General features: G+C 38.5%; 1 protein-coding gene across 1 annotated transcript; it reads left to right on the top strand.

Moving 5' to 3' along the window:
- Positions 1–6,648: 6,648 nt before the first annotated feature.
- LOC149239435 (uncharacterized) lies at positions 6,649–7,611 on the top strand. Its single transcript, XM_089369861.1, has one exon. It carries the CDS (start codon positions 6,649–6,651, stop codon positions 7,609–7,611), a length of 963 nt encoding a protein of 320 aa, XP_089225987.1.
- Positions 7,612–12,625: the final 5,014 nt, after the last annotated feature.

Here is a 12,625-nt window from a genome sequence, read left to right on the forward strand (position 1 = left end):
TTTTGGACAGAATTATTTTCTTGTCTTGGTACTCAGTTAGCTCATAGCTCATCTTCTCATCCTCAATCTGATGGGAGAACAGAGATAGTAAAAAAATGTTTGGAATGATATCTTCGTTGCTTTGTATCTTATAAACAGACACAATGGGTCAAATGGTTGCCTCTGTCTGAATGGTGGTATAACACTTCCTTCCATACTGCAACAAAAATGACCCCATTTATGGAACTTTATGGATATCAGCCACCATCCATCACATCATATTTAAGAGAAAATTCTAAGGTTCAAGCAGTGGAACATCACATCGAGCATCAAAAATAAGTTCTCCAACACTTAAAGGATAACCTCGTGTTGGTGAAGAATAGAATGAAACAACAGGCAGATCAACATCGCAGTGAAAGAAGTTTTCATGTAGGTGATTGGGTATCCCTATGGCTACAACCATATAAACAAATGTCCCTCAAGCAAGGTAAGAAGGATAACAAATTGTCACCAAAGTATTATGGTCCATACAAGGTGTTGCAAAAGATTGGTACTATGGCATACAAATTGGAGCTCCCTGCAGCTTCTCGAGTGCACCGAGTTTTCCATGTTTCATGTTTAAAGAAGGTTATATGAGACAAGCTCCTAGTTCAAACAATATTTCCAGAACTTGACGAGGAAGGAAAAATTATATTGGAACCAGAATCAGTCATAGAAACAAGAACCCGACAACTACGAAATCCATCCATTTGAGAGTATCTCATCAAGTGGAAGAACTTATCCGTTGAAGATTCCATAATGGGAGGATGATAATTTTATACAGAAGCATCCAGAACTACTCAAGCATTGAGGACAACACATTTTTGAAGGAGAGGGGCATGTTAGGTCCCTATAATACTAGTGATGCCCCCATTAATATTGTAGTTGTATCCCTTATTAATATTGTTGTGCCCCTTTTGTCCCCATATTGTTATTACTGTGCCCCATAGAATCCCTCTATTGTTATTTTTATGCCTTTATATTATTATTGTTAGGTCAACTTGGTTATATTGTGACTCCTTAGACTCCTATATATAGAAAGGAGGTTTTGTCATTTGAATCATCCAAGAATTGTTCTTTTGTGTAATGTAAAGGACGTTACCCCCTCGAAGAGGCTGAATTCTAAGGCGTTCAACTATCTTTTTTATCTTTTTGTGAGTTGGTTTCATAACAAAGGGTAAGTAGAGAAAGGTTGCAGAAGTTTAATGGTTTATTGGACAAAATGAATATTTATAATGTTTCTATGCTCATGACGCAATTATACAAGGAAAATAAAGATCTACTTGATCAAGTAGCTAATCCCTTCTAATCAATAAATCATCAGCATCTTGTGTAAGCATTAAGTATACTACCTTGAACCTTTGGAACGTAGTTTGGAAGGTTTTCCAACTTATGATTGTTCTGTTTCAGAGTATGGAAATTCTGATAATCATATTTCTTGTCTTCTTCTACTCACCACTATTTTTTATCTATATCACTGTGTAATGCTTTATAGAAGCCCTTTGCTGAAGTATTAATATAACCCAAAGGATTAATTACTTTAATTCTACATCTATCTTGATTCATTGGTCTTCCAAAATTAAAACCAAAAACCCGCAAAAAATTATTTTAGATGCTCTGGCATAGGTAGCCTGGCCTACTACTATCTCAGAGGTACAACATCAGACTGGCGCCATTGCTAGGGATTCGAATTTCATTTAATTTTGCCTTCAAAAAATGATATTCATTAATTCTTATCCTTTAAAGGTGATTAAAGGCTTTGGAAAGGTTAAAATCATTCACCTAGATGACTCCACACTCCCAACCTGGCACCTTATAAACATACCAGATCTAGTTCAGAAGCTGACATAGTTAAACCTCTATCAGATCCTGAAAGGCTTCTGAGAAAAGGCAGTTCTAAAAGGGGACACCAACCATCTTCTTCTTCCTCTTTTGTCCTGTAGTATGATGAATTAGAATCATTTGACCGTTATAGTAATATCCCAGTTGATCCTAATTACTCGCATTTATCACCTAGGGTTACTGAACTTCTAGATAAACGAGTTGATTTTAAGTCAAAATACCTTATTCATTCATTAGAATCATATCCAATACCCACACTACCTCCAAGATCACCTAAAACTGAATCTGATTTGGGTGTCAATCTACCAGAATATAGACCCACTGATTTTATATCCCCTACCACCTATCATTTTCCTTCCATTTTTGACCAACCTGAAGCTTCTTCTTCCAAACAATCTGAGGAGACCTTTTTTATATATTCCAATCCTCTCTCTGAAACAAAAGAAGGTATTCCTTTACAGGTCCCAAAGTTAGTTCTTAGGACTCCTTTGAAGTCTTTCAGGAGATTTCCTCCTTCATCTCCTCCTTCACCTCCAACTAGTTCATCAACTCCTACATCACCATCTTCTTCCTCTACTTCTTCTTCATCCTCTACATCCACACAAACACCTCATACTCCACCTCAACAAACTCATGAACCACCTACTATTATATACGCTAGATATGCTACCTTAGTCTTACCTAATAACCTTGATGCATTCCCACTTGGATACTTAAAATACCTTCCCAAGTATAATGGAGAAACCGGTCCCTCAGCTGAGGACCATATTCAAGCTTTCCTTGACTTTGTAGACAACATGAATATTGGAAAAGAAAATTTTTATATGAGATTGTTTGTACAATCAGTTGAGGGAAATGTGAGGATTTGGTTTAGGTAGTTACCAGCAGCTACCATTAGAAATTGGGAAGAGCTTACTACCATATTTAAAAATCAATGGGGTGTTAAAAAGGATCCTCTTTACTTCCTCATAGAATTTGAAGAGCTTAAAAGGAACTTCGATGAACGAGTAGCAGATTTTATCAAAAGATTCAACAAACTCTATTACAAAATGCCTGCTGATTGTAAGCCCCCTGTAGCAGTAGCTAAGTCTATATTTTCTAAAGCTTTCGATGATGACTTTGTTGTTATGCTATGAGAGAGAACTTCAAGAGCCCTTGAAGACATGCAAAAAAATGCTATAGAAGTAGAAGCAAATAGGGAAGCCTCAACTTCTTTAAAACTTAAGGAAGAAAAGGCCCAAGGAAAACTTAAATCTATTCAAGAAGCATCTAGTTCCTTTAAGATTAAATCAAATGACTCGAAAATAGATGAAATAACATCTCTTCTTAGAAACCTATCAAATAGGATTTCAAAGATTGAGACTCAACCTAGAAAAATACAAAAAATAGTTGTTAGACCCCAAAATCAAAGTCAAGGTCAGTATAAAAGAAATCCACCACTACAAGTTATTCAGAGGCCTCGCAATGATCAACAGGTTCCTACTCCTCTGTTGATAGATGACCAACAACCTGATGATAATACTATGACAATCACTGAAGATATTAATAGTATGGATTCTTCTTCTTCCAAACAAACAGCCATCATTCCTGTCTCACAACAGAATCAAGTTCAAGAAGAATAGGAAGCTGCACAAGTATCTAAATATCATGTTTTTTTCTAAAATTTTAATTGCAGAATTGAACAAAAGGTATGATCTTAGGCCTGGGCCTGGTCTTGGGAGACCTCCAAAGGAAACTCCAATAATTGAACCACATACCAAAAATGTTGAATCTCAAACCACTCTTATTTAGCCATTAGATCAGTCAATTGATACTACCCAAGCTAGTAAAAACATTTTGACTGCATTTAATGTTGGAAAAGAATTAGAGAGGGTTAAGGTCCCAATTCCACTATCAGAAATTTCTAAAAACCCTGGTTACAAAAGCCAAGTGACAAAATGGATTCAAAATACCTCGGCTGATGCAGAAGGAGATGTCATAAGTCTACAAGATGAAAAACCAGCAGTAGTTTTTGGACCTAGTTCAGACATGATCGATGAGATAATGCCTCCTTTCTATGTAACTTTTAAAACAAATGACTCCATTTTATACAATTGTATGCTTGATTCAAGAGCATCACACAATTTTATGCCAAAATCTATCATGGACCATTTGAAACTCGACATCACTAAATCCTACCATGACCTGTACACCTTTGATTCTAAAAGGGTGCCCTATTTGGGATTGATCAAGGATCTAGTGGTTACTCTTTCCCAAATTCCAGTGAAAATTTTAGTACTTGATATTTTTGTCACAGATATCCCTCCCAAGTTTGGAATGCTCCTTTATAGGTCTTGTTGTGCCAAACTAGGGAGAAATCTACAGATGGACATGTCATATGCTACTATTCCTGTTTATGGAGAAGAGCAGTTAAGATTATATAGATAGGTAAGATTTGTACATACTGTTTGTAAAATTTACCAGCCAAGGAACCATCCAATTTATGGAATAGATCAAGACTTTGGTTGTTTTCAACTCACTTCAAAACAACACAAAACTGAAGTCAAAATTGAAGAGGCAGTTGAAAGTTCTGAACCAAACCAAACAGACATTTGGAAACTGTTCTTTGATGGATCTTGCAGAAAAGATGGGGCAGGAGCTGGAGTAGTTTTAATTTCATCTGAAAAGGAAAATATAACCCAATCATGTAAATTAGACTTTGAAGTTACCAATAATGTTGATGAATACGAAGCTTTTCTTTTCAGATTGAATTTAGCCAAAAGCTTAAAAGTTCAAAACTTAAGTGTTTTTACTGATTTTGAACTTATTGTTAAGCAAGTTAAGAATGTTTTCCAGACCAAGCACCCTAGACTTAGGCCCTACTGAAATGAAGTATGGGATTTAGTTGAAAATCCTTTTGATGCTTTTAATTTGACTCACATTCCCAAAGATTAGAACGTTCACACAGATACCTTAGTTGTCTCTGCCAGTGCTTTCAAAATTCCTAATCATACTAATGTAATCTATTAGATTCAAGTAAAATGTAGTCCATCTATCCGAGATAACCTGAAACATTAGCAAATATTCGAACACGATGAACAATTGAAATCATTTCTGCAGGTAATAGATGACTTTTCATTTCTGCAAATTGATGATGACAGAACTAAAGAAAATGAAAACGCAGAAGGGAATGATACTTCAGATTTTAAATTCCAGATTTCTAATCACGACATTATTCAATTATCAAATAATTTTATTCCAAAGGGACTCATTCCTTTAGAAAAATTATTCGATCAAAATGATGTTTTCCAAAACCCGCAGTCCATTTCTTCAAAAGATAATGTAGAAGATATTAACATTGGAACTAATGAAGATATTAAAAACATCAAATTGTGTGCATCTCTAGACCCAGAAATTAAAGCTCAATATTTTAAATTACTGCGAAATTATAAGGAAGTTTTTTCCTCGACTTATGCTGATTTAAAGACCTATGATACGTCATTAATACAACACAAGATTCCACTGAAGCTAGAACCAAAACCGTATCAACAGAAGCTTAGAAGGATAAATCCAACTCTTCTACCAACTGTAGAAAGCGAGATTAAGGAAATGTTAGATGCCCAGATCATCCTCCCTCTTAGATATTCTAATTGGGATGCAAATATAGTTCCTGTTAGAAAGAAAAATGGAGAAATAAAACTCTGCATGGATTTTAGAAATCTGAACAAGGCATCATTAAAAGATAATTATCCTTTGCCCAAAATGGACCAGTTATTACAAATGGTTTCAGGAGCACAAAGAATTTCTATGCTTGATGGTTTTTCAGGTTATAATCAAGTGAACGTTGATACAACAGACAAAGAGAAAACAACTTTTACTACACCTTGGGGTACATTCATGTACACAAGGATGCCATTTGGTTTAACCAATGCTGGAAAAATGTTCCAGAGAGCTATGGAAATCGCTTTCATGGGTCAGGTAAATAAATTTGTGGTTATTTATGTCGATGACATAACAATTTTTTCTCAATTTGATCAGAAACATTTGAAGCGCTTGATGAAGGTTTTTGATAGGTGTAAAAAAATTGGAATATCATTGAACCCAAAGAAGTCTTTGTTTGCTGTCAAAGAAGGAAAATTTTTGGGCCATATCATTTCAAAGGAGGGAGTAGTAATTGACCCCAAATGAGTATCTGCCATTGAATCATTGACCATGCCTAGAAACAAGAAGGAGATTCAAGCTTTTCTAGGAAAGATTAATTTTTTAAGGAGGTTTATTCCAAATTATGTAGAGATTGTAAAAGACATAACTGACATGCGTTGAAACAGCCATGAAGTCAAATGGACTCCCACTTCTAGGCATGCATTTGAAAAAATAAAAAAGGCTATCTCTGAAGCTCCCACCTTAGCCAACCCTGATTATACTAAGCCATTTAGTATCTTCTCTTTTGCCTTTGAAACAACCCTTGCAGTTGTTTTATCACAGAAAATTGAAGATTCCCATGACCAACCCATAGCCTTTTTTAGTAAGGTTATGAGAGATGTTGAGCTGAAGTATGAAATCATTGAGAAGCAAGCCTATGTCCTTATTCAAGCCCTGAAATCATTCAGAATGTATGTCTTACATTCACCTATTACTACTTATGTCCCTAATAGTGCTGTGAAAATTGTCTTAACCCAACCAGACACTGATGGGAAGAGAGGTAGATGGATCACTCAAATTTTGGAGTTTGATCTAACTATTAATATTACCAATCTAGTACACAAGGGAGGTATTGGACTGAGGGATCCTGAGTACAGCAACACCATAATGAATGCTAAGATATGGTGGCAATGGGTTACTAATCCAGGCAAACCATGGGCCAAAATATGGAATGCCAAATATGCCAATAGCAGGCCCCAAGAGGAGCTTATTAGATTCACACCCGCTGACCGAGGCTCTCTTATTTGGAACGCTGCCAAGCAGCATTATCAGCTCATACAAAAGCATAGCTTTTGGGAAATCAGGAATGGTCGCACAACCCGCTTCTGGAATGATGCTTGGAATCAATTGCCCAACCTCTCTAGTATTCTCCCCCCAGAATTAGCTCAGATCAGACAGGAGCAGCAGCAGGCTACCGTTCACCAGTACTGGACTCAAGAAACAAAGAATGGATTTAGACAGTGGCAACCGGGCAACCAGATAACTAACAACACAAACATTGGAGAAGTAGCAGAACTGGAAAACGAGTTAAAGAAAAGGAGTATCCGATTTCAGGAAGGCGAGGATATTCTCAGATGGGGCTACTTACCTAAAGGATCCTTCTCAACCTCAGAGGCGTACAATCTTGTAAGCGACTTCCCCAATAGGCCGGATCCGCTTTGGGGTAGAATCTGGAGCTTTAAAGCATGGCCCAAAATTTCCCACTTCTTATGGATGGTAGGGCACAAGAAAATTCTCACCTGGGATAGGTTAAGAAGACGCAGTTTTCAGGGTCCCTCAATATGTCACAACTGCTTTCAAAATGAGGAAACCCAGCAGCACCTCTTAGATACATGCTCACTTGCCCAGCAGATCTGGGAAAAGATAAGCTTCAGATGCCAGAGGCGATGCAAAGGAGATGGCGACATTATTGACACCATTCGACAGTGGCCAAAGAATCCATACAGCTGCGAGATACTCAATCACCTCTGGAATATCATACCAGGTATAACTTTATGGAATATCTGGAAGGAGAGGAATCGACGCATTTTCAAAGATCAGAACTCTCCCATCGAAATAATCTGGAGCTGACTGCTAGGCAATATCAGAGAAACCATGTTCCTACGTTCATGGACAAAAGAGGATCTCCCAACCTTGGACAATGAGAAAAATATTCTTAACAATTGGGAGTTGCAGCTACCTCCGGAATACGCCATGCATCAGGGAATAAACAGAAACATCAAGGATAACAGCAGATGGATTCCCCCCCCTATCAACACCTACAAACTCAACTTTGATGGGGCCTCCAAAGGCAATCCAGGTCAAGCAGGATTTGGAGGCATTATTCGTAATCACAAGGGCACCCTCCTGCAGATCTACTATGGCAATATTGGATGGGACACCAATAACTCGGCTGAGCTGGAAGGACTCTGGCAAGGGCTAACCTTAGCCAGGGAACTCAATCTCCAACCTCTGATGGTAGAAGGTGACTCCCAGATCATCATCAACATGGCCACTCGAGTTCAGAATGGTTCTCAAGCCAGGAAAGTGGCTCACAGCTGGAGATTAGAAGCAAGACTGAATAATATAGAACGAGAGATGCACAATCACAGAGCCCTCTCCTTCCATCACACACGAAGAGAAGGCAATAAGATAGCCGACCTCCTAGCTAACATTGGGGTGGAAAGTAACAGTTCCCTCCTAACAGGCGATCTGGACATCATCCCAAACAATCAAAAGGCTCAGGATTGTGAGAGTCTCATCCAAAAGGATGTTGAATTCCCGGATGCGGGTGAGGGCACGTCTCAGGAGGACGGGACACATGCCTAGCATGTGCCGCCCCGTGCCAGCGCAAAGAAGTAATGGCTATACGCCGTCAGGTAAGAAGGTTGGGAAGCCCAAGTTCCATGCATTCAATGCAGAGCAAGGGGAGAGTATGGATGTACAGCAAGCAGTTAAGGCGGGCTTGCCTCGAGGTCTTGCAGCGATTTTTCATAGGGAGGATGGCGTATTACAATTGCGTGGATATGGTGAGCAAGGGATATTGCAGTCCCGGGGAAAATTGGATTGGGTGGAAGATCAACCACCTTGCAGAACAATTACAGCATTCTGGGGCCGCCACCCAAAGGAATGTCTTGAGGGAGAAAGACAGGCAGCGCAGGAAGGGGATAAATGCGAAGCAAGGCAATCTTCTGGGGCCTGGTTTGGGGCGGAGTCTTGTGAATTCAGGTGCCTGGGGTATCCGAAGAGCGGTCTGTGGTATAATTCACTGGGGGATTGCTCTACCAGAGCAATTCGGATACAGTTCTCCCGCTCCGGGACTCGCAGGGATTTCATCTCTTTGGCAGAGGTTTGGGAGCAGGGTGAACTCGGGAGAGGCTCCATGGCCAAAATCCGTGAGAGGCAGATCAGTAGAAGAGGCCCAGGAAGAGGATCGGCCTCACGTCGCCCAGCAGAAGAGGAGCATCATCATTGTTGTTGTTGCTATTGTCACCGGAGGGCGAGAGCAACAACAATACAGGCTGGACAGTTCCTGGATGTGGGTAGCTCGAGCGAGGGAGAGGCAGGGCTTCCGGCCTTTGGATCTGTCATCTTTACATTGGGCGGTTCGAGGGAGAATGCGGGCATCAATGCCCACATCTCGGTGCTCTTCACAAAGGCCCAGGAAGGAAGTGAAGGAGGGAAGCAACCCGAGAAGGAGGGGCCACCCCAAAAAGGCAAAGAAGAGGAAAGTCCGGTGCTGCAGCCTCCTATTGAAGCCAGTACCTCAGGAAGAGGAATCCAGCAAGCTCCTCCCATCCCTCAGGAGCAGGCTCCCCCAATCGCGGCCAATCCTCCAGTGGAGCTGTGGGATGGAATGCCGGAAGGACAGGGCTGGAGTTACATCTACGAGGCTGAGCCCGAGGATTAATCCCCAGACGCGCTCTCAGGATCACTCTCTCTTCTCTCGGCACCCGGTTTATCCAATTGTCTCAGCGGGTATTTGCTTTCTGTTTACTTTAGTGTCTACTTCTGTTTACGTTCATAGGCAGTTCTGCATTTTGTTGTGTAAAGGTCTCTGTCTCGTGGTCTGGCCTTGTAATGGTCTTTATCTAGTTGGGAAATGTTCTGATGCAAGATTGAAGGAAGGAAGCCCCTGCGAGGGCCATGTGGTCAATGTCAGCCCACAGTCATGTTTATGCGGTCTTTTGCGGCTCTATGTCAGATTGCAGTCACGATCTTTTGGTCTTTTGTGTCAAATGGTTCAGTGAGTCTGGTAGTTGCCCCTGCGAGGGTATATTTCATGTCAAAACTTGTTCTCCCAGGGGTCATAGTTGGCCCTGGACTTGTCTTACTGACTGTACAGCTCATATGTAAATACCACTTAATATAATAGATAGTCTTTTACCGAGAAAAAAAAAATATTACCAATCTAGTAAAATGTCAAGGATTAGCTAAACTTGTAGCTGAATCCAACTGCAAAGTTCTTGGAATCAATTCTATTTTAGAAATACAAGGCAAGAATCCATAAGAAACTTCCTTTCAAATACAAGGGAAGAATACACCAGCACCTTTTGTCCTTGCAGAAGGGGAGAATCCGCAAGAACCTTCCCTTCATCCTACAGGGGATAATCAACAAGAACCTCCACCTTCAGATCAGATCAGTCCTATACACATTGATGAAAAATTCTTGTTGTCAAACTGATATCAAGATATTGTAAATATCTTTATCCATTTTGAGTATCCAACATAATTCTCCAAAACCCAGTGTAAAACCCTCAAGTTAAAATCAGTCAAGTACTGCATTGTAAATGCAAATTTATACTGGAAAGATCCACTTAACATTTTTTTATTATGTTTAACAGAGTCAGAAACTGAAGGCATCATTGATCAATTTCATACAGGATTTTGTGGGGGACACTACGCTTGGAGAGAAATAGCATACAAGATTATGAGGGGAGGATTTTGTTAGCCCACATTGTTCTTGCAGGTAGGGACAAATGTCAGAGGTTGTGTTCCATGTCAAATATTTGCTGGTAAACAAAAATTAACAACTCTTCCACTTGTTCCATTAATAGTTTCAGAACCTTTTTCTCAATGGGGATTAGATTTTATTGGAGAGGTTCACCCCACTTCAAGTAATCAGCATAGATGGATCCTAACTGCAATAGATTACTTTACTAAAGTAGAATCAATTCCAGTCAGAAATGCTACTGATGCAGTAGTAATTAAGTTTATTGAGGAAAATATCTTGTCTAGATTTGGTTTCCTAACTCAGATTGTCATTGATAATGCAACAACCTTTTCTAGTGTTACATTGATTAAGCTTTGCCAAAAATATCAGATTTTCTTACATCATTCAACTCCATACTAACCTCAAGTTAATGGCCTTGCAGAATCATCAAATAAGAGTTTGGTAAAGGTAATCATAAACACACTAGCTGATCATAAGAAGAGCTTGGATTCACATTTGATTTATGCAGTATGGGAAAATAGAATTACTCCAAAGAGATCAACTGGAAAATCTCCATTTCAATTAGTGTATGGTAAAGATGCAATCTTCCCTACCAATTTGGCCTTCCTAGTTTTAAAATTTCGGCACGATGCAACAGATGAACCTGGTGATTTTTTTAGAAGAATAAATTAGATTATTGAGCTTAATGAGAACAGAGATGAAGCTAAATAAAATTTGCACAAATATCAGAATAAGATGAAGTTCCTGCTTGACAAAAGAGCCAGGGAAAGGGAATTTAAGGAAGGTGATCTAGTTTTAAGATGGGATTCTAGGAGAGAAGAGAAAGGAAATCATGGAAAATTTAAAAATCTATGGTTTGGACCTTTAGCAACTGCTGAAGTAAAGGGTAATAACACTTTTTTGTTGCAGAATCTTGGGGGGCTATATTCCACTTATCTTGTAAATGGAAGGTTTCTCAAAAATTACATTCAGTACTAAGAAATCGAAATCGCTTTCATTGTAAATACTCCAGTTTTCTTTTCCTTTCCAAGATGTCGGTGTGATTTTTATTACAGCAAAGACTCCATAGCCCAAGGGGAAGGCACATGGATCTGCAGGTTTTGTACATTCTACAGGAGAAAGAAGTCCCCAAATGGAGCCAATGTTGTAGCATTTTTCGGTTTTGATAAGATAAAATATTTGAAAAAATGTTAAGTTAGGATATGGACATAACAATAGTGAATAAAATGTTAGTTGAAAAATAAATCTTGATAATGATGTCGATATCAAAGAAAATATTAGGTAGATGCTCTAAAAAATCAAGGCAAAAAGAAAATGTTAGGTAGAAAGAAAACAAATAAACTTTGAAAGTAAGCAAGTCTAAATGCCACTATTCTTTTTCTGCAAATAATGGTTGTGTGCAGCTTGTCTAAATGCCACAACTCATGATAGTCAAATAGTTTAATCTTGACTGTTTCATTCTTTAAATTTGATGTTATAGTTAGTGAATAAAGATCTGGCCAAACTGTTTAATCTTGGTAGATTAGTAGTTAGGTAGAGAATAATAAGGTTCTCATCAGTTTAATCTGAGCCCTTGGAGGTTATAAGGGTAGAATTAGATAGTTTGTTTTTGTTAAATAAAAGGAATGGAAAAGGGTTTGCTAGCTTAAATTCACCCATTAAGTGAATAAAACATGATAGGATAAGCAAAGGGTAAGTAGAGAAAGGTTGCAGAAGTTTAATGGTGGATTAGACAAAATGAATATTTATCATGTTTCTATGCTCATGAGGCAATTATACAAGGAAAATGAACATCTACTTGATCAAGTAATTAACTTCCCATTCATCTCCATTCATTCATATATTTACTAATTTCGCCTTCATACATTCATATTCATTCATTTCCATAAAATCCATTTTCCTAAGGTAAAAACCCCTTTTACCTAGGAAAAGTAAAAATACCATGTAAAATTCCTTTTCACATGTAAATTTCCTTTTAGCATGTAAAACCCCTTTTTATCCGAAAAACTCACCAAATGATGTTTTCTCTAAGTATTAATGCATATATGAAAAGTAAAAACTCATAAAAACCATTATACTTAGTGTTACTCCTCTTTTCCACTATATTTCATATTAATATTAACTTAATGTAATAAACCCTTAAAACGTTCC

The sequence above is a fragment of the Pinus tabuliformis genome, chromosome 8 (genome assembly GCF_031772625.1).
Source record: "Pinus tabuliformis cultivar Carrire ecotype Pingquan chromosome 8, CPIR1, whole genome shotgun sequence".
Taxonomy (NCBI): domain Eukaryota; kingdom Viridiplantae; phylum Streptophyta; class Pinopsida; order Pinales; family Pinaceae; genus Pinus; species Pinus tabuliformis.

Bases quoted from the DNA above. Each gene is read 5' to 3' on its own strand.
- LOC149239435 (XM_089369861.1), top strand. From the start codon at position 6,649: ATGAATGCTAAGATATGGTGGCAATGGGTTACTAATCCAGGCAAACCA.